Source organism: Orycteropus afer, unplaced genomic scaffold, assembly GCF_000298275.1.
Source record: "Orycteropus afer afer isolate SDZICR_OR568_19922 unplaced genomic scaffold, OryAfe1.0 scaffold00285, whole genome shotgun sequence".
NCBI lineage: Eukaryota > Metazoa > Chordata > Mammalia > Tubulidentata > Orycteropodidae > Orycteropus > Orycteropus afer.
Window position 1 is genome coordinate 1,252,310 of NW_006921872.1, and position 25,219 is coordinate 1,277,528.

Sequence of the window (25,219 nt, forward strand, 5' to 3'; positions counted from 1 at the left end):
GTAGCATAGTGCCTAAGGCACTTGACTGCTAACTGGAAGGCTGGCAGTTCAAACCCACCAGCCACTCCTCGGAAGGAAGGTTGGGCAATCTACTTCCATAGTGATACTGCCTCGGAAACCCAAGGAGGGATCGTTATGAGTCAGATCTGACTCTTCGGCAGTGGTTTCATTTGCATATGTATGTATGTGTGAGTATGCATTTGCTGTTTCAACATTTTTCACATGTATAATTTGAGGACATTAATTATATTCATCATGTTGTACAACCATCACTATTACCCATTTTTAAAATTTTCCATCACCCTTAACACAAGCTCAGCACCCCCTATGCAATGACTTTCTCTTTTTCCTTCCCCCTCTCCTCTGGTCTTAGTTATTCCTGAATAGTACTTGTTGGGGTTGGAGAGGATGTGGTCTTTTAACATCAAGTGTCTGTTGAATACTTACTATGTGTGCAAGGCATGACAGTGGGGGACTGAGAAATGAGTGGCTCCTATCCTCTAGACTGTAAATCTAATAGGAGAAAGAAGGTAGAAAAACACATTTTAAAACTACCTGGCTTGGTGAATTTCCTTCTTGGTGATTAACTTGCTGATTTCCACTGAATCTCCAAGCTGCATGTCTGTTATTTTAGAGGCCATAGAAATGGCAGCTATTCTGAAATATAAAAAATAAAGGGAGCTGATGAGGATAGGATGTGGAGAAATTGAAACACTCATCCATTGCTGGTAGGACTATAAAATGGTACTGCTCTTGTGGAAAAGTTTAGAGGCTCCTCAAAAAGTTAAAAATAGAATTACCATCCCATTCAGCAATTCCACTCCTAGGTATATAACCAAAAGAATTGAAAGCAGGAACACAGATACTTGTATACCAATGTTCACTGCAGCACTATTCACAGTAGCCAAAAGATGAAAACAACCTAAATGTCCATCAACAGATGAATGGATGAATAAAATGTGGTACACACACATATACAATGGAGTATTACTCAGACATAAAGAGAAATGAAGTCCTGATACATGCTACAACATGGACGAACCTTAAAAACATCACACGGAGTGAAGTCAGTCAGTCATAAAAGGACAAGTATTGTATGACTCCACTTACAGGAAACATCTAGAATAGGGAAATGTAGAGACCAGAGTTTATTAGTGGTTACCAGGTGCAGGAGGGAGGAGGAAAGAAGCAGTCACTGCTTAGGGGGCACTGAGCTTCTGTTAAGAGTGATGGAAAAATTTGGAAATGGATAGTGATGATGGTTACAAAACACGATGAACGTAAATGTAAATGAATTATACATGTTGAAAAATGATAAAACAGTAAATGTTTTGTTATATATATCCTTACCACAATTTAAAAAAAAGGGGGGGGGGGAGGCACTGCAGTTTCATAAGAACCTCCCTATACAAAGGATACAGAAAACGTCTTTAAGGCAAACTCAACACACAATAATTTATGTGGCCTTGGAAGTCTGTCTATTATCAACTACCCACATGTATATGTCATAGCTCCTCAATTAGATTCTAAGCAGCTACACAGGAAATGACAAGGAATTCACTCCTCAGTACCTCCCTAGTGCCTAGGCCAAGACCTGTATATTCCCAGCCAACCTGGTGCCTCATACTCCCACACCCACAGCACACAGCCACATTTAATCAGAGATTCACACGATCATCCAACCCGTCACCTCAGATCTCAGTGTGACCACACAGGTCCCAAGATTTCAGGAGGCTGCAAAGTCACTATACCTCAGAGAACAGTGAGAAAACCCCAAGTCGGAGGAGAAGCACAGGACTGGCTGTGCTACTGAGCAGCTTTAGAATGTTAAAGCAATTCACCCCATTTCAGGATGTGTTCCCTCCTTATCTCCCAGTGCAGTGAGACTGAAAGTGGGGGAGAGGAGGAGGAGGAGGAGAAGGAGGAGGGAGAGAGAGATAGACAGAAAGAAGAAGAGGGAGGAGGGTGAGGAGAGGGAAGAGAAATAAAGAAGTTATTTTACGAATTGAAGTTAGGGAAGAAAAGGATCATGAAACCAGCATTTTTTCTTTCAACTGGAAGAAACAGATATTTAAATTTTTTTTTTTTTTTTAAATTTCCAACCTTTAGAAAAGGTGCAAGATCTTACAATGAGTATCTGCATACTCATCTCAAAAAAAACCAAACCAAACCAAAACAAAAAAACCCCACCAAATTCACTGCCATTGAGTTGATTCCAACTCATAGCGCCCCCCTCCCCCCACTGGATTTCCAAGGCTATAAATCTTTGTGGAAGTAGCTCACTCCATTCACTCCATCTTCCTTCTGTGGAGCAGCTGGTGGGTTTGAACCGCTGACCTTCTGGTTAGCAGCCAAATGCCTTATCCACTATGCCACCAGAGCTCCCTAGACTCTGTTGTTATTGTTGTTACATGCTGTCGAGTCGGACCCGACTCATAGTGACCCCTCTTTGGGTTTCCAAGGCAGTATCACTATGGAAGTAGATTGCCCCATCTTCCTTCCGAGGAGTGGCTGGTGGGTTTGAACCGCCAGCCTTCTGGTTAGCAGTCAAGTGCCTTAGGCACTACGCTACCAGAGCTCCTACACTTATCTAGGATCCTCTAATTGTTAATACTAACCTTTGATAAGTACTGGATGCTTCAGAGCAAATCATGATCTCTTTTCTTCGTCCACATTCACACTGCAGCTCTATCTGAAATTTAACATGGAGTGACGAGTTCTCAAGTCTCTCTCAAATCAAACCATGGCAGAGAAATAAATAAATAGTGAGGTTCAGCCTCCTGGATAGGAAAAACTCACTACACATGCAAACTGACAAACGAGGGAGTTGACATGTCAGGGAGGTAAATCCTAATCGATAGTGCCCCTTTCTAGGAACTACCTCTATGCTTAATCCCTGCTGAAAATGAAGGTCAAGACAGAAGCTTTTACCATATGCCTTTGTAGGACTGCAATCCTCCCACCCAACCCTCATCTGAAGATGCCTAAACCAGAGGGGAACACTTGACCCAGGACCAGCCAAGGCCTGGCCATTTGCTTTCATGTTCCTCTCTTCTACATCCTCAGGGGGGCCCTGCTTGATCCCCAGACCAGGTTAAACCCCCATTTACAGGGTCTCATATCATCCTTAATTATTTCTCTATGACAATACCACAGGCATAATTAATTACCTGGGTAATAACTTAATGAGAGAGTATCTGTCCCATAAAATTTTAAGAGGCTACATGCCTCTTCTTCCCTGGTAGAGTCCCTACAATATTTCTCACAAAATAGGCACTTACATATTTTTTGAACAAATGGAATAGGCAATCAGAGTCTCTCATGAGAATTTGATCCAAAGGAGACAGAGACTATGGTCAAGTGGCAGTAGGCACCCCCTGAACTAAAGGCCATATCAAGTTGGGGCTGGGGTTGGGGCAGCCACACTAAGCAGATGGAAATCTGTAGAATTTTTGTCACCCTTCTCTTGCTAGCTTATCTCAAAATTCCTTGTAACCAATGACCCCTGATTAAGACATGCCCAGGGACCTCTGCAATGCCCCACCTGGTGCAGGAATACCCACCTTGGCTTTACAAGCAGTGATGGGGCAGGGTGAGCTGGGGTGGCAGGGAGCCATACATGGGTGGCCACAGTCAGCTCTGGGGGTGGTGCAGGGCTGCTTGCAGGCCTCATCCACAACACACTCTCCTTTGTGACAGAGTCTCTGACACTTGTGCATCCCACACGGCAGCACTGCACTGCAGGGTAATCCGCAAGAGATATCAACCAGGTGACAGGGGATATTGCTTCGTAACTAGGGAAGACAGAAATTTCCAGATTCTCATCTCTGTGGGATTTAGCATAAGGTCTACCTTCCTTTTTAAACAATTCTGAACTTCAGAATATATATATATATATATATATATATATGTTTTTTTACAATGAGTATTTGTTATAATAAAAAAAGAGAGTTATCTGAAAAAAAAAATTAAGACTTCAAAGTCTAGAAAGTTAGTCTGAAAAACTAATAAACTCAAATCTGACCTTCACTTAATATTTCTTGTTATGATCTGAAAAGGATTTGTGACAGCAACTAAGTGTGATGTGGGACATAAGCTTTCCAATGTGGGCAACATGCACATGAAGCTAGAGAATTAGGGAGTACTCAGATATGCTCTGACAAACTAGGAGGATCACACAATTCAGCATAGTGGCTAAGGCACTTGACTGCTAACCAGAAGGCTGGTGGTTCAAACCCACCAGCCACTCCTCGGAAGGAAGGTTGGGCAATCCTACTTCCGTAGTGATACTGCCTCGGAAACCCAAGGAGGGGTCACTATGAGTCAGGGCTGACTCAACGGCACATAACAACAACAACAACAACAACTTTCCAAATGGCTAAGGCACTGAGTTGAGACAGAAACCTTACATATGCAGAGGGAGGAATGCTGGGCCCAGGGTTCAAAGCTCTTTTATGTAATTAAATACTCAACTCTCTTCATACCTCTCAATTCATGGTCTCCACAGCTTGGGTTCAGGTAGCCCAGCAGTCATCCACTCACAATGATTAAGAAAATAAGAACAGGTCACAGAACCTCCCCACTGAGACCTCCCCCCCCCCCCTTTTCCTTGAGAAATTACCTCATACTAGGGAATCCTTTTCCAGCCCTCCTCAAGTGACTTCCCACTCCAGGGAAAAATGCCTGAATTTCACTATTCTGGGACTGAAGGTAACTTTCATTATTCACTTATATTCTTTCATGAATCCTCAAAATGAGGGATAAATTCCTGCTCCAGAGACACAGAACTTCTACCCTCGAAGAGGCCTCCAAAAGCTTAGGGTATGCTTCCAATCTCCCTGGAATCAGTACTCTGGTAAATGACGCAATCAATCATGAAATACTTACGGACTCTATCACCAGGGTGTGGGACACAGCTCCCGTACATGTGTGGCCTCTACTGTGCCCTCTGCACTGTATTCGCCTACCTTCTCATCATCCTTTAGGATGTGACTTCCTTCAGGATGCCTTCCTAGTTAGGGCCCTTTTCTATCCCTCACAGCACTTTGTACTTCCCTTATCACAGGACTTCAATGGCCTGTTTACACTCTGCTGCCTGTCTTAGAGTGAAAGCTCCACAAGGGCAGGGGCCATGTTGGTCTTGTCCATTCTGACCACCAGACCTCGACGTGGTACCTAGCACATAGAAGGTACTCAGTGAATATTTGTGGGATGAAGTCTAAATAAGCCTCAATACCAAGATGATACACAGGTGTCCTACAATGGATAAACTCTCAGAGGAAGTGAGTTCATAAAGAATAAGTACCAAGGACTATGACTTGAGAGCCACTCACAGGAAATAAGGGGAAAAAAATATGTTTATCAAGATAAGAAAAGAATACTAAAAGCATGCTGTCATAGATGTCAAGAATTTCCAGAAATGTTAGCTAATATGTTATGAAGTGAAAAGAACAGGTTACACAATAGTACAATCAGAGGGGAACTGTGTGTATATAAAACATACCTAGCAGTCTATATACCAGAATGTTAAGAGTATTTCTTTCTGCATAGCAGAGCTTTTTTTTAATTGTCTACAATGAATATGCATTTCTTAAATTAAAAATAAAATGTTAAGTCTTTTAAAGCATCTCTTATTGGCAGGGCTAAATATGGCTCCAAGATAAGAATGAGAGCAGAGTCCTTAGGGCATGGCAAAGCAGAGGTGGAGGTGAATTCAGTAGCCAAGATGGAAGTTGCTGAGTGTGTACAGAACAGTGGCAGTTAGTGGACAGTCTACCTCTGCCCTCGGGATGTTCTTAGCTGTCCTCTGGCTAGCATCCCTTTCCCATGCTAGTTAACACAGAAGTTGTCTCTGAATATAGTCTATGTTTTTGTGGCCTCTGGCTGAATTTCATTTGATTTTAATCAGATTAAAAATGATGGTAGAACAGACTCAAAACGCTACCTACTGTATGATTCCATTTATGACATTTTGGAAAAAGCAAAACTAAAGAGATAGACACATCAGTGGTTACCAGGGGCTGGAGGTGGAGGGAGAGAATTATTTAAAGGAGCACAAAGGAATGTTTGGGGTAAAAGGACCATTCTACATCTTGATGGTGGTTATATAACTATATGTACGCCTTTGTCAATACTAGCATTTTTGTACACTAAAAAGGGTAAATTTAATTGTATACCAATTATAACTTTTTTTTAAATGAGGAAAAATTGGCAGCAGTAAGACTGCTTTTTAGAATAAATTTACTTTGAGAAACAACAGAACTAAGAACTATTAATGAAATCCAATCATAAATTACGTTACAATGAACACTCAAGAGAGAAACCTTACCTCATGTTTGCCCATACACCATTTCTGAGTTAAGAAAGTACAAGGGGGACACTTCTCCTCACTATGACAAGAATGATAAACTGCAGAAAGAGAAAATTAGGAATAATTTCTAAATAAAGCCACATAAACCTTTTTTTATTAATCTACCACTCAAAATGTCTATGTCTCTTTAAAATGAAACCACATAAACTTTTTTTAAAAATTTTTTTATTATGATTTGGGTGAAAGTTTACAGAGCAAATTCATCTTCCATACAGCAGTTCACATTCACTTTGTCTCATGACATTGACTGTAATCTCCCACAATGTAACAGCTCTCCTCCCACTTCCTCCCCATAGCCACCTCTTCCCTGTGACCTTCCCTCCCATGCACTCCTGCCCCCAAAGCTGTCTCCCTATGCATACACAGCCCTTCTATTCCCCCAGGATTGATCTCTCCAAGGAGTGTATCTACATAATGTAAATGTTCAGCTCATATGCCTATCTTTTGTTTGGCTGGAAGTCATGGGAGTGGGTTCAATTCCAGACCTGAAGGACAGCTAGGGGCCATAGTCTCAGGGGTTCCACCAGGCACTAACAGACCAGCAAACCTGGGCCCTTTTTCTCTTTTTTTTATGATTTTGAGTTTTGTTCCACATTGTTCTCCCACTCTACCCAGGATCTCCTACATAGATCCCCCTCTGAGTGGTTGACAGTGGTAGCTGGGCACCATCTAGTTCTTCTGGTCTCATAGTTGTATAGGCTGAGAATCATACGGTGTACCAGTCCCTTGGACTAATTGTTTTCCGTGTCTTTGGTTTTCTTCATTCTTCTTTGCTCTGGACGAGGAGAGACCCATCGTTGCATCTAGATGGCTGCTTGCAAGCTTTTAAGATCCCAGTCGCTACTCGCCAAAGTAGGATGTGGAACAATATTTTTGTGTAGTATGTTATGCCAATTGAGCTTGATGTCCCCTGCGACCATGGTCCCGAGCCCACAGGTCCAACTACTTGCTCCCTCTGGGTAGCTGGCTGTAAATAAAGCCACATAAACTTTTGAAAAATGGCCACAGGAAAGTAAAAAGTAGCTGTCTTTATATTAAAAATACAATATTAAAAGGAAAAAACTGGTTAAAATCAGTATGTTCAGTAAGATACCATTTTTTATCATGGGGAAACACAAACACACACACAGAAGCACACATACATATCTGTACAAGGAAAAAGTCCCTGAAAAGTATGCTACCACATGAACACTGGTAATCCCTAGAAGGTAGGCTAATGGATGACTTAATTCAAATCTTTTGGATTTATCTGTGTTCTTTCCTTCTTCACAATAAACATCTATTGCTCTTGTAACAAACAAACAAACAAAAAGTTATTTGCTAGAGCTTCTTCTGACCTCTTGGATTTATTAAGAGACTTGGAGCATGAAGCAATGAAAGGCTGAAAGAGGCAACTCTCAGATCATGAGCCACCTTCACCAGAACAGCCTGAGCATGGAGAACAAGGGCGGCCACTGCAGCATGACCTAAGAGCAGTGAAAATAGTCACACAGCAACACCCTTAAGGGTGTTGTGTGAGCAGGCTATGGGGAGTGGAGGCAAGGAGATGGCACTCACCTGGATGGTCACACTCATGGACTCTGGCACAGGTTTGGGTACACTCAGGGGGCCTTGTACCGCAGGGGACTGGAGGGTAGATCACAGATGCACCACAGTGGCAGGTTAATTCATCAAAGCCTGGTGAAGTAGCAGGTGAAACAAAACAATGCTTCATGAGTTTGGGATATGAGTGCACATATTTTTATATATATGTAGACACATATATACATATATTACTGCTTACATTTCTAGAAAATTCTTTGTGGAGATGCTTTAAAATACATATATTTATTTTATTAAATATGAGCTGATGACAGAGGAGTAGAGAGATAGGAGTTGTTCCATTTTTATTTGCAATAAATTCTAGGTCTAAGAGTAACCCAACACATTTTTACTTATATTTATAAACAAATATACGGATCATCTCATTCAGAGAGAACAAGACTTCCATTAAAAACACAGCTCTTTTTTTTTAACTCCTTTGGTTAGGAAAATGGATAGAGATTATAACAGCCATAGGTAATTAATAAACATAAATACATACATCTGAATATTTTGAATATAACTCCACAGAGCCACCAACATCCTAACAAACTCTTACAGGTATAAAAAACATCTATCGCACAAAATACAAAGCTGAAATGAAGCACAGAGCTAATACCTGAGTTCAGTGGAATCAGCTGACAAGCCAAATCAATATAGGAGATCACATGGGACAGCTCTAACAATCAGCCACTTTGCCAAGAGCTCTCCAAACTCTAAGACCCCAAGAGGAGCCAATTCTCCAACTCTGGGTCTTGCTAGAAGCTAGGCCTTTGACTAGCCATGGTTCTCAACTGGAGCACCAGAGGTGGGAAGCCCAGAGCCCTCCAGAATTCTTCCACTCACTGTACTTCTCCACCTTGTAATCTCTAGCAAACTCTTTAGAGACTCTACAATTCCATGAAAAGAATCCTGTAAATATGGTCAGGAGACTTAGCCTTGTAGCTCTGGATCCACTACTGTTCTGCTCTGTAACTGCAGACAGGTAATTTAACCTCTTAAAGCCATCTCTCTTTCTGTCAGGTGGGGATACCAAACTTTGACAACAAGTTTGTTGGGAGGAGGAGCTAACATATGCGAAAGAGTTAGGTAAAAGGGTAAGGGGCTATGTAAGTTACTGTTACTATGAACTCCATGTGTGTGATTTACTGACTCTTTCTGAAATGAGATAGGCCTAGTATTCGAGAGAAGATATACTATGATAAATCTTTAACTAGGCCAATCGTCTAACGCAACTTTCTCAAAATGTTGTTGACCTGAAGGGGATCCTCTTAGGGAGTCCACAAGGTCATAATTCTTCTCATAGTACCATAATATTAAGATGCTATAAAATTACTTTCAAACAGTACTAAAGTACTATTTGCCTTTTTCACTATGTTGACATTTACACTGATGGTGCAAAAACAATGGCTCTTAAAACTGCTAAGGCCTTAGCACAAATCAAGGAATACACACCAAACTGTAATCAGTGTATTTTTCAGCACCATGTACTAGTAGTAAATCAAAAAAACTGTAAACTTAAGAAAATCCTGATGATGCAGTAAAAACAAAACAAGACTGATCTTTGAGTACATGACTTTTTAAAATTTGGTAGAATAAATGGGAAATATACATAAATCACCTCTGCACATTAAAAAACTCTGGTTGTTTGAAAGAACTAAACTTGTGTGACTCTTTCAACTGTGAGCTGAATTAAACTTTTTTTCATAAAACATCATTTTTATCTGAAAGAATGACTGACAGACAACCTATGGTTATTCAGATTTGGGTATTTGGCAGTCATTTTCTCAAAAATTAACAAAGTGAGTCTGTCACATCTACAAAACTGACTCAGTTGCCAATGATAAAATTCAAGCTTTCACATGAAGACAGAATTCTGGAAAATTAATATCCACTACTATGTGCCTGACAACTACCCATGACTTAAAAGACCTTTCTGGTGAGGTAAATGGTTATATTAATGGATGTCAATTTTTAATATTTATATAATAATATGAAACATGTCAACATTTGAAAGATCTACATAACGCAGATAATTATTTTTCAAATGACCAGTGCATAGTATTATAAAATCATCCATGGGTATAATATCCATTTCAACTATAAGAAACACCAATGAATTTTAATGTAACAGAGAACAAAAATAAAACACTGACTCAACTCCTTTCTGAAACGAAGTTGCATTTTGGTGTAGTATCAAAGAAGAATACCCATAAATGTTTGAACAGGTTTTGAACATACCCTTCTTTTCCAAGTGTGTGAGGTGGGATTCCCCCCGCCCCTTGTATACCAAATATATCACAACAGATTGAATGCAGAAGCAGGTATGAGAATCTAGCAGATTTCTATCTAGCAGGCATCTATTCCTCTTATTAATTTTTTTTATGGAAAATATAGTTATTTTATTTTTTAAAATGTTATTTATGTTCACAGGGAGCTCTGGTAGCATAGTGCCTAAGACATTTGACTGCTAACCAGAAGGCTGGCAGTTCAAACCCACCAGCCACTCCTCAGAAGGAAGGTTGGGCAATCTACTTCTGTAGTGATACCCCCTCAGAAACCCAAGGAGGGGTTGCTATGGATTGGATCCAACTTGACGGCAGTGAGTTTGGTTTTAGTTTTATGTTCATGTGTAATAAGCACTTTATTGTTATTTTAAAATTAAAACATATTTTTAAATTCTCTCAGTTTTAATTTCTAATATGATAAATATAGATAGATGTAACTCAATTAAAAAGAATTCTTTAGGGCCCTCAATAATTATAGTCAAAAAGGAATCCATTAATGAATGATCTCAATATTGTTGCTTATATTCCACTGTTGTATACTGAGGGCAACATAGTACTAACTTTTCATTTTAAAAGTCTTAGTATCTGAAATACTAAGGCTTAGTTCAGTAAAGAGTTGATGCTTTTGAGCTGTGGTGTTGGCGAAGTATACTGAAAGTACTATGGCCTGCCAGAAGAACCAACAAATCTGTCCTGGAAGAACTGCAGCTGGAATGCTCCTTGGAAGCAAGAACGACTAAACTTTGTCTCACCTACTTTGGTCATGTTGTCAGAAGGGACCATTCCCTAAAGAAAGACATCATGCCTGGTAAAGTGGAGGATCAACAAAAAAGGGGAAGGCCCTCAACAAGATGGACTGACACAGTGGCTGCAACAATGGGCTTAGGCACAGCAAGGATATAAGGCTGGCACAGACCCAGGCAGTGTTTTGTTCTGTTGTACATAGGGTCTCTATGAGTTGAAGCCAACTCAACAACAACTAGCAATAACAGTTCATAATAAAAGAAGCCCTGGTGGAGCAACAGTTAAGTGCTTGGCTGCTATACAAAAGATTAGTGGTTCAAACGCACCTAGTAGCTCTGTAGGCAAAAGATGTGGTGATCTGCTCCTGTACAGATTAAACTAAAACTCTCACTGGCATTGTGTTGGGTCTGACTCACAGAGACCCCTCCTTGAGTTTCTGAGGCAGTATCACTACGGAAGTAGATTTCCCAACCTTCCTTCCGAGGAGTGGCTAGTGCGTTTGAACCTCCAGCCTTCTGGTTAGCAGTCAAGTGCCTTAGGCACTATGCCACCAGAGCTCCTGATCTCTTGTAGAGATTATAGCCTACCAAATGGGAGTATACCCATGAGTATGCACAGGTTTGACAGAGTATATTTCTATGTATGAATCTGCATGTGCTGCAAGTACATCCAAAGATACAGTAGAGCATACATGTGGCAAAGTTTTAAAACACCTTGAGGGGTGAGTCACTGGGCTTGGGACTTAGGATCACAATCCTGGGGGACATTTAGGTCAAGGAGCATAATCTAGTCCACAAAGACAATGTTCTACATTCTACTTTGATGAGTAGCAACTGGAGTCTTAAAAGTTTGCAAGTGGCCATTTAAGATGTAACTGTTTGGTCTCTCCCTGTCTGGAGCCAAAAAAAAAAAAGGGAAGACAATCAAAGATTCAGGGATACAATTAGTCCAAAGGACTAATGGACCACATGAACCACAGCCTCCACTAGGCTGAGTCTAGAAGGAGTAGCCAGTGCCCAGCTACTACTACTGACTACTCTGATAGGGATCAGAATAGAAGGTCCTGGATAGACTGGTAGAAAAAAAAAAAATGCAGAACAAAATTCAAAATCATAAAAAAGACCAGATTTGCTGATCTGATAGAGACTGGTGGAACTCCTGAGACTGGCCCTTTGATACCTTCAAGTCTGGAGGAACTGAACCTAACCCAGGGGATTAACTTTCAGCCAAACAACAGATAGGTCTATAAAGTGAATAATAACACCAGGGAGGAACACACTCCTCAGTACAATCAGCCATACGAGACCAAAAGGGTAGCATTTGCCTAAGAACAAAGCTTGGAAGGCAAGAAGGGGCAGGAAAGGAGGAGGAATGGAAACAGGGACCCCCAAAGAGTAAGCGGAAGAGTGCTGTTACAATGAGGGAATGCAACCAATGCGTATAAACTGTTCAATGGGAAACTAAATTGCTCTGTAAACTTTCACCCAAACCACAATAAAAAAGTTCAAAAAAAAAAAAAAATTACAGCTTAGAAAACCCTATGGGAAAGTTCTACTCTGCCACATGGGGTCACTATGAGTCAAAATCCATGATGGCCTAACAATGGTAGTTCAGTAATCCACACCAATCTAAGCAAACCAATCTCTTGAAATATATTATGCCTCGAATTCTTAAAATCTCTTATAATAAACTACACAGTGAAGACACTTACTAGTTTGCCAGCATGTCTGGCAATTCCCACGATGACAAGGTTCCTCACACCGGTGAAGGCCACAACGGAGTTTCCTCCCACAGATCAAAGGGCACTTGTGCTCCTTATCCTGGGAAGAGGTATTTGTATTTGTGTATAAAATGGTCTCCATTTTATATTTTCCATAAATAATAAAATTCATAAAAAAGCAGCTCTCCACATTTTCAGATTAAATAGTCTCTGGGATTAGCTTCAAAAGAATCAGGGTGGGAGACTAGGTGGGGATAAAGATGAAACAAGATTAGTCATGAGATGATCACTACTGATGCTGGGTATTAGGGATATGGGGACTCATTATACTACACTCTTGGCTCTTATATATGTTTAAGATTTCTGATGCAGCTTAAAAAAAAAAGACACTTCATAAACCAAATTTCCTAGTTAAATCACTGAGAAATACAAGAAATGAGGTACACTTCAAAAAATCCCCCCAAAATAAATTCAAAGTGAGTGAAGTCTTAAAGGCATAAAACACTGATTTATAAGCCTTGATAGACAGCACAGTTTCTCTACTTTTCACCTAATTTGTTAATATACAAACCTTCAAATAACAGTAATTATATGTCTGTGCATAAACAAAGTGGCAATAGCAAGAAAGTCCTTCCTTTATTTGGTTTCACAGAAGTAAATCTTTTGGATAACAGAAACTGGCTTCTTTCAAAAATGTTGGGGCAGCACATGATCCCCTGCAGAAAACCTATGGTCTTGGGGTCTGGGGTCTGAGGCCTTTTGTCTTTTCTATCTCTTCTACCATGTTGCCACTAGATGATACTGGCTGACTTCTCAATTTGGCCAAGGCCTAAGGCCCAGCCCTTCTCTGCTGAGTGGGTGTAGGGGCTATGATAGCTTTCTGACTGTTGTTCAGGAGCCCCTCCCAATGATTTCTAAATCTGGGCTGTGTTCCAGATGCCTGAGGCTTCCAGAAGCCCAGCCCTGAATGCATGGGATCTGATTGTGTCTAATGATAGGCTGACTTACCACACAGCATATCTCGTTACATTTATGCCGTCCACACAACCGTTTCTTGTTACATCGCTTGTCACACATAAATGTAGCATCTGCTGTGGTCAATTAAAAAGAAAAGAAAAACAAAACACAAAACAGGCAAAGGATATGTACATTCATTCAACAAGTATCTGAGTGACTACGTGCTTTAGAAATACAAATGTAATGTAATAATGCAAATAAATTAGTGATGGTGAAAATGTGTATTAAAATAAGGTATCATTTCTCACCTCTCAGATTGTAAAAAAAAAAAAAGTAGAAAAGAAAAATCAATTAATGTCTGGTATGGGCAGAAGTGTGGAGAAAAACATGCACTCATACTTAGTGGATAAAATATAAATTTTTAGAGTACATAAGAATTTGTCAAAATTTTGGTGGTAATTCTATTTTAAGGTCTCCTTCCTATAGATATACTTCCATAAATGGGCTAAGACACCAATAGCACAAGCATCAAAAGGAAAAATAAATTAGATTTAATCAAAATTAAAAGTTTTTGTGCATAAAAGGACACTATAAAGGAAGTGAAAAGGCAACCCAGAATGGGAGAAAATATTTGCAAATCACACATCTGATAAGGGCCTAGCATCTATAAGAGAGGATGGCGAGATTTCCTCTCATGTACTTTGGACGTGTTATCAGAAGGGACCAGTTCCTGCAGGAGGACATTATGCTTGGTAGAGGGTCAGCAAAAAAGAGGAACATCTTCAATGAGAAGGACTGACACAGTGGCTATAACAATGGGCTCAAACCTAGCAACAATTGTAAGGATGGTGCAGGACTGGGCAGTGTTTTGTTCTGTTGTACACCGAGTCTCTGTGAGTTGGAACTCACTGATGGCACCTAACAACAACAACATCCAGAATATACTGCAAACAATCCATTTAAAAACTGGGGAAAGGACTTGAATAGATATTTCTCCAAAGAAGATATATAGATGCCCTTTAAGTACATGAAATGATATTCAACATTATTAATCACTGTAGTTGTTGTTATGTGCTGTCAAGTCGGACCCGACTCATAGAGACCCCACCTTGGGTTTCCAAGGCAGTATCACTACGGAAGTAGATTGCCCCATCTCCCTTCCGAGGAGTGGCTGGTGGGTTTGAACCGCCAACCTTCTGGTTAGCAGTCAAGTGCCTTAGGCACTATGCTACCAGAGATCCCTATTAATCTCTAGAGAAATGTAAATCAAAACTACAATGAGATATCACTTCACACCCAGTAGGATGGCTATAATTTTTAAAAAATGAAACATAGTAAGTGTTGGTGAAGATACAGAGAAATTAGAACTCTTGTGCATTGTTAGGACTATAAAATGGTACTGCTGCTTCAGAAAAGTTTGGCAGTTCCCCAAAAAGGTAAACAGAATTACCATATGACCTAGCAGTTCTACTCCTAAGTATATATACTCAAAAGAATTGAAAGTGGTATTGAAACAAAAACTTGTCCACAAATGTTCATAGCTGTGCTATTCACAACAGCCAAAAGATGGAAACAATCCAAATGCCCATCAGATGGTGAATGAATTTATTTATATACTAAAATGTAGTATATACATACAATGAAATGTTATTCAGCCATAAAAAGAGATGAGGTACTGATGTGTGTTACAGCATGGATGAACCTTGAAAACATCATGCTGAGTGAAATAAGCCAGACACAAAAGACCATATATTCTATGATTCCATTTATATGAAATATCCAGAATAAGTACGTCAAAAGAGGTAGATAAGTACAGTAGCTGCCAAGGGCTGTAGGGAGGGAGGAATGGAGAATGATTACTTAACAGATATGGGCTTTCCTTTTGGGGTGATAAAAATGTTTTGGAACAAGATAGAAGTGATGGCTGCAATATACTGTGCCGAAATGTACACTTTAGGTTAATTGTATTATATGTAAATTTTATCTCAATTTTTAAAAAAAGGGAAAAAAAAGTGGCTTAGCTGCTGAAATATTTATGAGTAAAATGATGTCTGGGATTTGCTTTCAATAATGTCAGCAAAGACTGAAATAAATCAATCATATAAGGACAAATATTATATTAGTTCATTATTGTAAAAAAGTTAAGGAAATGTTTATATATGGAAGGAAATTTTCTTTGTTGGTTACTAGGAGTAGGAGGGAAGAGGAGGAAACACTGCAAAAAGAAAAATGAAAAAAAAAAGAACTTCAGCAAAATGAAAAAGTAGGGAAGGGATGGATAAAATAATATAGATGAAATGCTAATAACTGACTATGAGTGATGGGGATGGGGGGGTTCATTACACCAGTCGTTCTTTCACATATGATTGAAATTCTCCATAAAATGTTTAAAAAGTGGGACAGGATGATTACTGCATTTTTTTTTTTTTTTTCTATTAGGATTTGGGTGAAGATTTACAGAGTAAATTCACTTTTCATACAGCAGTTCACATATACTTTGTCTCATGTCATTGACCAAAATTTACAATGCAGCAGCTCCCCTCCCACTTCTTCCCCATAGTTACCTCCTCCCAGTGTCCATCCCTTCATACTCTTCTGCACCCTGAGCTATCTCCCTGTGCATAAGCAGCCCTTCCTTCTCCCATGATTGTTCTCTCCAGGGCGTGTTTCTACTTGAGGTAAATGTTTAACTCACATGCCTGTACTTTGGCTGGAAACCACAGTTGTGGGTTCAATTCCAGACCTGAAGGGCAGCTAGGGGCCATAGTCTCAGTGGTTACACCAGGCTCTATTGGACCAGCAAACCTGGTCCCCACCTTCTTTTTATTTTATTTTTTTGCCTCCAAATGATTTTGAGTTTTGTACCACATTGTTCTCCCTCTTTATGCAGGATCTCCTACATCCCTTCCAAGTGGATGGCAGTGGTAGCTGGGCACCATCTAGTTCTTCTGGTCTCATAGTTGTATAGGTTACTGCATTATTTGTGATGGGTAAAATTAGAAAACAACCTAAAGAATCACCATCAGGGCAATGGTGAACTCTATTAGGGTCCATCCATAGGATGGAATACTCTGCAAGAGGGAGAACTATACAGAGTGACCTGGCAAAATGTCCTTGCTATGTTATTATTATTAATTGTTGAATATCTGACATATTATTGAGAGGAAAGACAAAGATGCAGACAGTATGCTTAGTAGAAACCTCACTTTAGAGGAAAAGCTTCTCCTAGCATTATGTATGAGTCCATGTGACTACAGAAAAAGATCTGGAACTTTACCCAATAAACTATTGACAGAGATTTCTTCAGGGAGTGGAAGTACGAGGGAAAAAAATTTAGGCTAAGGGTATATTTTAATATTTTACTTTATACTGTTTTGTATATTTTTTACTTCAAAAGTATATTATTTTTGTAATCTTTTTAAACTATCTTTCAATAACCGAAATTTTGAATATGGTTTTGAGGCAAGATGCTGATGGTTATTTCCTGATCAGCCACTCTCTAGTTTCTTCAGGCTAAGAGATCTTAATCTTATTCAGCAATTGGGCATCCAAGTGTTCCTCAGTCCTGGGGGTGGGGTAAATACTGAGAACTATAGCCCATTATAGTAATTCCACTGCCCTTATTAATGACTGGTTTAGGCAGAAGAATGTATGTAAAGTGTACTGAGGGCCTTTCAGGACTGTTTTTCTTGTTCTTAAAAAGAAATAGAAGATAAAAGACTCTCCCCTTCTTTCCTTTACATATTGCTAGGTAAGGACATGGGATGCTGCTGTGGAGATGATGTAGCCAACTGATCCTAATGAAGAGAAAGCCAAGACCACAGGAAAGCTAAACTGGAGTCCTGGTATCACTGAGCCTGGAATTAACCAACTCTGAACTTGTTCTGTCTCCATGCTTCCCCTTCTTGCTGAAGTCACTTTTCCTTGGGTTTTCTGTTATCTGCAGCTGGAAGCATCCTAACTGATACAGCTTTCTTCCTGACCAGAACGAGAGCTCTTATTTCATACACACTCATCTATCACTCTTGCAAAGTTGTTAAGGTGACATAAACAAAAGACCATGTGGTAGTTAGGGAAATAGGAACAGAGCAGGAATAGAATGGGAAATCAGGATAAAGGATAAAGGAAGAAACAATACTCTAGGCCTCCAGGTAATAAAGGTTACTGGCTGAGTTCAGGTATCCAGCAGTCTAAAGGGACCGAGCATCAGAGCCGGTGTGTAAAAGTTTGCTTCATTAGACAGTATTTACCTTCACTTTTCTCAACATTTTATTATGAAAATTTTCAAGCACATAAGAAAGTTGAAACAATTTTATAGGAATATCCACATACCCATCACCTAGATTCTACCATTAACATTTATGTACTTATTTTTTCTATCCATTCTCCTACCCATCCATAAATTTATCTTATTTATTTTACATACTTCAAACTAAGTTGCAGACATCACTACTTTCCCTAAATATTTCAGCACGTACATCATCAGCTACAATTTAGTTTATTGTTTTTTTTATTTTTCTTTTGAGGTAAAACTTACATATAATGAATACCTAAATATCAAGTAGACCTTTGCTGAATTTTGACAAATGCATAACTCAAACCCCTATCAAGATACAGAACATTACTGTCACCCCAGAAAGTTCCCTCCTGCCCCTTCCCAGTCATACCTTCACTTTTGAGACTGGTACATGGAAGCTCCTATGGAAAAGAAGAAATAGTAACTACTTCAGGAATAAATAAAACACAACTATAATATAATGCTAAATATAACATAACCAAAACCAAATCAAACTCACTGCCATCAAGTCAAGCCCAACTCATAGCAACCCCCACTGGGTTTCTGAGGCTGTAAATCTTTATGGAAGTAGACCACCCATCTTCCTTCCATGAAGCAGCTGGTGGGTTGGAACTGTTGGCTTCTGGTTAGCAGCCAAATGCCTTATCCACTATATCATCAGAGCTCCTTAAATGTAACATGCATACGCTCAATATCCTTTTTACTTCTCTGGCAGTTTCTTATTCACATAACTGGAGCTAGGTTAGCCAGTCCTTATATTAATGTGCTTTACTCAGAACAGGGTCCCAAGCTTACTGACTTTGGGTACAAATATAATTCTAACGATCTTTGTGGTCTGGTCTCCAAATATAGCAGATTAGGAATTATAAAACTGGAATGGAAAAGAGAGCTGCAAGAGGCCTGTAGGGCACGGAAATAAAAAAGAAGCAACTTCCTGACGAGAGTGCATACAGAAAAAGCCCTTAAAATCAGACATAGGAATTGAAAATAAGTAGGATCTGGTAGCATGCAGGAGCAAGCAGCTTACACACTCAAGAACTTCTGACAACACTGCTGAACTACAGCAAAAGTGGAAGACAGCAAAGTTGTAATGATGTGTGAGTAGCCCCAAAGTTCTATCACATGTAATTCTGCTGAAGTATGACTCTGAATAACATGTATTGCGAAGCTGCTGTATGGGAAAAAAGTCAGTCACTTGGGCAAAAATGAGCCTGGCTGGCTGTCCAGCACCCACATTTGAATCTGGCTTTGATATCATTTACAAATTGCTGTTGTTGTTATTTGCCCTCAAGTTGGACCCGACTCATAGCGACCCCTCCTTGGGTTTCCAAGGCAGTATCAATACGGAAGTAGATTGCCCAGTTGTTAGGACTAAGAAAATAGTAAAATGATAAAGACATTTCTTCTTAGTGAAAATGGTCTTTATAGATACTAGAGTTGATAACACAAGTGAAGATGTCTAAGAAAGTAAAACTTCTGGGCCAGAAAATATTTATTTTAGATAAATTAATGCTATAAAGCAAAAGTGACTTGTGAAAGTGCTTGAGTGAGTGGGTCAGTCAAGGCAAACACTGACTTGCATAGAAGAAAGGATGTGCTGGAGTGGTATCTATGGCTGTGGGGAAAGACAATGTTCTCAGAAAGCCCATCATAAACATGAATCACCAATAGAAACTTAAATACAGTATTCTTTGTTGAAGAGGGAGTAGGATACATCATATATTTCTCAAAGACTCCCACTAAAGTGATTACAAGAAAACAACTTTGATGTTTTAAGAAATGAGTTTTATCTAGAAAACTCACTTTTGTGAGAAAACCTCATTAAGAAAACACGTCATGAAAATCTCGCTAAATAATGAAGTGATGATTATTAGCGTTTTGAAGAGGTTTTTCACTTTGTCAAAAGATCAGAAACTGGTAAACTGATAAAGACATTCCTTCTTAATAAAAATTCATATTTATAGTCAGCTCCTTCAGTAATTTCAAAATAAGACATCTAATCGCAAAAATTAAATTTACAAGCAGCTTTTTCAGAATATAGTCACTGCCCTGGGGCCTACCATTGGAGGGAATGAGGACAGAAAGCAAATGTGAAGCAAGAAGCACAGAGATTAAAAAAAAGGGGGGAGGATTCTTCAGGAGAAAGAAGCAAACTGATGGCAACCATTTCTATCTTATAGGTCCTGCCCATACTTGGTCATAAAGGGATATTAGGAACACCTCCGGGCATTAATAAATCTGTAATTACTAAATCAGTCTTCAGTCTGGTATTTACAAAGCATAAGAAATTCTGTACCTGACATTCAGACATCTCTGTATACTGCAGTTTCTTTTAGAAAACTTACATTCTCTCATAACTTTTACCACATGTAAACTGTACCACTTTAACATCTTTTTACTCTGAACCTTACCTGTCAAGCTAGCTCCTAACTTACAACTATATCCTCAGAATAATATGCAAGTCGCTTTGCTCTGGTAGCGTAGTGCCTAAAGCATCTGACTGCTAACCAGAAGGCTGGCAGTTCAAATCCACCAACCACTCCTCCGAAGGAAGATGGGGCAATCTACTTCTGTAGTGACACTGCCTCAGAAACCCAAGGAGGGGTCGCTATGAGTCAGGTCCGACTTGACGGCACATAACAACAACAACAATATGCAAGTCAGCTGCTGCCCAGGCCCTGGCCTATATTTTCCTAGACATACCACTGTATGTGATAAAAGTCACCAGGCAAAGAACACATGAAGTCCCGGCACTGGTGCTAGACCCAGCGTCCTATCTGCAGGGCCTTCCTTAGCTCCCGGCCCTGCCTACACTTAGAGGGGCCACCTCTAGTCATCTGGTTATCTCAATTTAGTTATTTTTCAAATATAAAAGAAAAGCCAAAGTAAACTTTAGTACACATTAATACTTCTTAGTCCTTGTATTGACAATCTCCTTCCCCACTGAGGTTTTCACCAGATTTGAACAAAGAAAAGTAACTGCTCAGAATTCCATCTCTAGCCTGGCCTGTGCTCTGCTGGAACAGGTGCTGAAATGACCAGAAGTAGGTCAGACAACAGGACAGATCAGCAATCAGCATGTTCCATAAGCTGTATCACTAAAGACTTCTACAGGAAGGCTTCCTGCCTCTTCTGGCTAAAGACACAGGAAAGGGCAGAACCTATCTTATCCCCACTATTGGCTTTTGAGGCTGGAATGTCACACACCCCAAAACGTGTCCTAAAAGTGGCCCTTGGCAGAGGTCACTAGCTAGACCAAATATGTTGTACACAGTGTGATAGTAATAAAACCGAGGGTATTTTTCCAAAAAACAACACTGAGAAATTATCTTAACTGTCCTATAAAGTGAATGATTCCTCCTCTTTAAGCACCAATTTAAAAGGCAGAAGTGCTAACAACTCTGGCATTGTTTAAGATTTACCTTTGTTCTGAAAGAGCATCTGCAGGAAATAACTGAGGTGCGAGAGCACGATCCACAGTCTCCTTCGTGGCAGAGCTTCTCACAGGTATGAATGAAATCTTTAATAAAAATGAGAGAGCTGGGAATGAAAATTGCAACTACTCATTTTCAGACTCTAAAGTGCACTAAGCCACACTAGTCTTTCACCTCTATTCCCTGCAACTCCAGACTCAAAGGACAGAAAAAGGATAGAGTCAACGGCTCTTCCCCTATTCCCTTCATCCAGTAAGTCAGGCCTTTTCTGACAAGGGCAGGGCCCAGCATAAGTCACTGGGATGTGCTGTGTAGTGCATGATGCTTTGCTGAAGTCAAAGGACAGATCTTCTGATCTTTCCTTACTTATTTAGTCCCCAAGCCTATGAGTTGGGTCTCCTAGAAAATTTGGCTGGCTATACATGAATTTTCTGAAGTGCTCTTCACTGAAAACCATATAGGGATTAACAATAAGAAGCCATGATCCATAATTTCAGTCCATAGAGCATCTCAAAAACTCCATCTGTAGGCTCTTGTACTGAGGCTGTATCTCTGGGATGGAAATTTCTTACCGGGTGAGATACTGAAAGAACCTACACAAATCTATATATAAACTAGAGCTGAACAAAGCTGAGAATCATTGTTAGCATTAGTCATGGGCTTGCCTTTTGAGTTTCTTAGTCCAATTCAACATAGCGCCTTAAAATTTTCCATGTTTAAAAATTTGCTAATGTATAAAGATAACCCTCTAATCCCTAGAGCTGGCCTTGTCCCACCCCAAAGCCTGTTCATACTAACAATTCCTATTTTTCTTTTGCTCAACTCCACTTGCATTACCCATTTCATACTTCCTCTTTTCTCACTGCCAACAAGATACTTTAAACTCATGGTAGGATTTCCAGTCATTATATATACCAAATTCTTATACAATTGACTACACGCTTCCTGAAAAGGGATGAACTTTACTATCCTTTTTTTTTATTTTATATTTTACTGTGATTTGGGTTGAAGTTTACAGAGAAAATTCATCTTCCATATAGCAATTTACATACATTTTATCTCATGACATTGTCTATAATCTCTCATAATGCAACAGCTCCCCTCCCACTTTCTCCCTAAAGCCACCTCTTCCCTGTATCCTTCCCTCCCATGCACTCCTGCCCCCAAAGGTGTCTCTCTGTGTATACACAGCCCTTCTATACTCCCATGATTGATCTCTCCAAGGAGTGTATCTACATAATGTAAATGTTCAGCTCATTTTGTTGGGCTAGAAAGGAAGCCACAGGAGTGGGTTCAATTCTAGATCTGAAAGGCAGCAAGGGGCCATAGTCTCAGGGATTCCACTAGGCTCTATCAGACCAGGAAACCTGGTCCCTCTTTTTTTTTTTTTTTTAATTTTGAGTTTTGTTTCACATTGTTCTCCCACTCTACCCAGGATCTCGTACACAAATCCCCCTCTGAGTGGTTGACAGTGGTAGCCAGGCACCCTCTAGTTCTTCTGGTCTCACAGTGGTATAGGCTGAGGATTGCGTGGTGTACCAGTCCCTTGGACTATTTGTTTCCATGTGTCTTTGGTTTTCTTCATTCTTTGCTCTAGACGAGGAGAGACCCGTCATTGCATCTAGATGGCCCCTTGCAAGCTTTTAAGATCCCAGTTGCTACTTGCCAAAGTAGGAACAATGTTTTTGTGTAGGATGTTAGTGCCAATTGAGTTTGATGCCCCTGTGACCATGGTCCTGAGCCCACAGGTCCAACTACTCGCTCCTTTTGGGTAGCTGGCTGTGGCCAAGAAGTGACTACAACCTTGTCCCTTGTCAGCTCTACTATATACCTAGAAATACTTACAGAATATACTAATACACTTGTAGATACACTATCTGCCAACCCTATACATAGTCATAGGCACATCCCCCCCTGTACAGACATACCTAATCGTTCAGCCTGTCCACCTATAGATCGATGTTTGCCATCACTGTATGTGCAAAAGAGTTCATCTCTGTTGTCTGTAACTCCCATGCACCTCTCTGTCTTCCTCTTCCTCAATGTCACCGTACTGATCATTCATATTTGGTACACTGCCCTCCTCCTCACCCAAATCAATACTTGTCTTTACCTATCTAGCAGTGTTCCCTCCCCTCTCCTCCCACCCCTGGTAACCAACAAAGAAAACTTCCTTCCATATATAAACTTTTCCTTGACTTTTAATAATAATAGACTAATACAGTATTTGTCTTTCTGTGATTTGACTTATTTCACTCAGCATAATGTCCACCAAGTGATGAACTTTACTATCCTTCTTGACTGAGAAGAATCTGATCTCCATTTCACAGGACTCATATGAACATACATTGCACAACAGCCACAGAGAACTAATGGATAAGAGGTTTTCCTAATGCAACTAGAACGTTTATTAAAACAGGAAAAGAAAGGGGACTTCTGGTAAGATGAAGGAATAGGCAGACAAGCAACATAGACCCTCTTCAACAAAGAAAAGAAAAACCAATTGACAGAGATACAGAAGATAATCCTGGAGCCCTGAGCTTTGAAAGAAACTATACAGAAGTGGATTAAGCACCAACTAGTGGAAAAACCTGAACAAAAACAGTGAGTACAGAGACAGTCAGAGCTGTGGACTGTCAGCTACTCTGACGGGACCAACAGCCTGAATATTTTCAAGTAGTGTTGAGACCTGAGAATTGACCTAAAGATCAACCCTGGTCACCAAGGGCTGTAAGGACGACTGTGCTGGTGGCCTATGACTAGGAAGGGAAACAGCAAGGAGGGAGACAACCTGAGCTGTTGATTTTCTGCTGTCTGGAGGGTGCAGCCATTTTGATTATTTATATGGGACAGCCATTTTGGATATTTAAAGTGACCGAGGGCACAGCCATTTTGAATCTTTACAAGTTGCAACCATTTTGGATTTTAAAGTGATAGCATTCTCATTCAGATTCCAGGGACCTAAGAATAGGCTCTGTTTGCCAAGGTCAGCAGGGCCATATGAGAAGCTGACAACAGGAAAGGAGACAGGTGTGAGTGTATAAGTGCTGTCAACTAGTGAATAGAGGAACAAAGTACCCTACTTGTGTAAATAACATCCAAAGAAAACGAAAATCATGGGGAAGTCACTCCAACATACAATCACCAATTAAATATAAACGCAAAAATGTCAAAATGCCTCGGACACAACAGAGCATCATAGTCTAAACAAAGGAGCAAGATAAACCAGGAGAAATAAGGGACCAGGATACAGACCCAAAACACATCCCTGAGGAAGACGCAGCATTGGAATTCCCTGATAAGGAATTCAAAAGAATTATATTTAGGTATCTTCAATGAATTGAGAGACAGATCAAGGAAAACACAGAGGAAACCCTAGAACAATTCTGAAAGAACAAAATGACAAAATAAATGAAAAATTAGAAATGATACAAAATGTACACACAGAAATCCAGAAGATTCATACTAAATTTTCAGAAATAGGTAAGACACTGAATGGGCAAAGGAGCAGAACTGAATCAATGGAAGGCAGAATTAGGGAGACTGAAGGCAAATACCTGAACACTTCTTTGGGAAGGGATAAATCAGAAAAAAGATCAAAACAAAATGAAGAAAGCCTTAGGTTCATGTGGGATACCATCAAAAGGAATAACCTACGTGTAGTTGGAATTCCAAAACAGACAAAACCACAGAGAAAATTGTCAAAGATTTGTTGGAAGAGAATTTTCCTGGTATGATGAAAGATGAGAATATATCCATTCAGGAAGTCCAATGAACCCCAAACAGGATAGACCCCAAAAGAAAATCACCCACACATATCATCATCAA

General features: G+C 39.9%; 1 protein-coding gene across 1 annotated transcript in view; it reads right to left on the bottom strand.

Annotated features, from left to right (window-relative positions):
• NFX1 (nuclear transcription factor, X-box binding 1) overlaps window positions 1-25,219 on the bottom strand; it is a 71,254-nt gene that overhangs the window by 9,230 nt on the left and 36,805 nt on the right. Inside the window, exons 10-18 of the mRNA XM_007950684.2 lie at window positions 21,380-21,477; window positions 18,328-18,358; window positions 13,712-13,791; window positions 12,695-12,803; window positions 7,928-8,047; window positions 6,329-6,408; window positions 3,564-3,794; window positions 2,619-2,692; window positions 556-657 (exon numbers count right to left, since the gene is read on the bottom strand). Coding sequence (XP_007948875.1) covers window positions 556-657; window positions 2,619-2,692; window positions 3,564-3,794; window positions 6,329-6,408; window positions 7,928-8,047; window positions 12,695-12,803; window positions 13,712-13,791; window positions 18,328-18,358; window positions 21,380-21,477 — 925 coding nt within the window. The remainder of the gene's footprint in view (window positions 1-555; window positions 658-2,618; window positions 2,693-3,563; window positions 3,795-6,328; window positions 6,409-7,927; window positions 8,048-12,694; window positions 12,804-13,711; window positions 13,792-18,327; window positions 18,359-21,379; window positions 21,478-25,219) is intronic.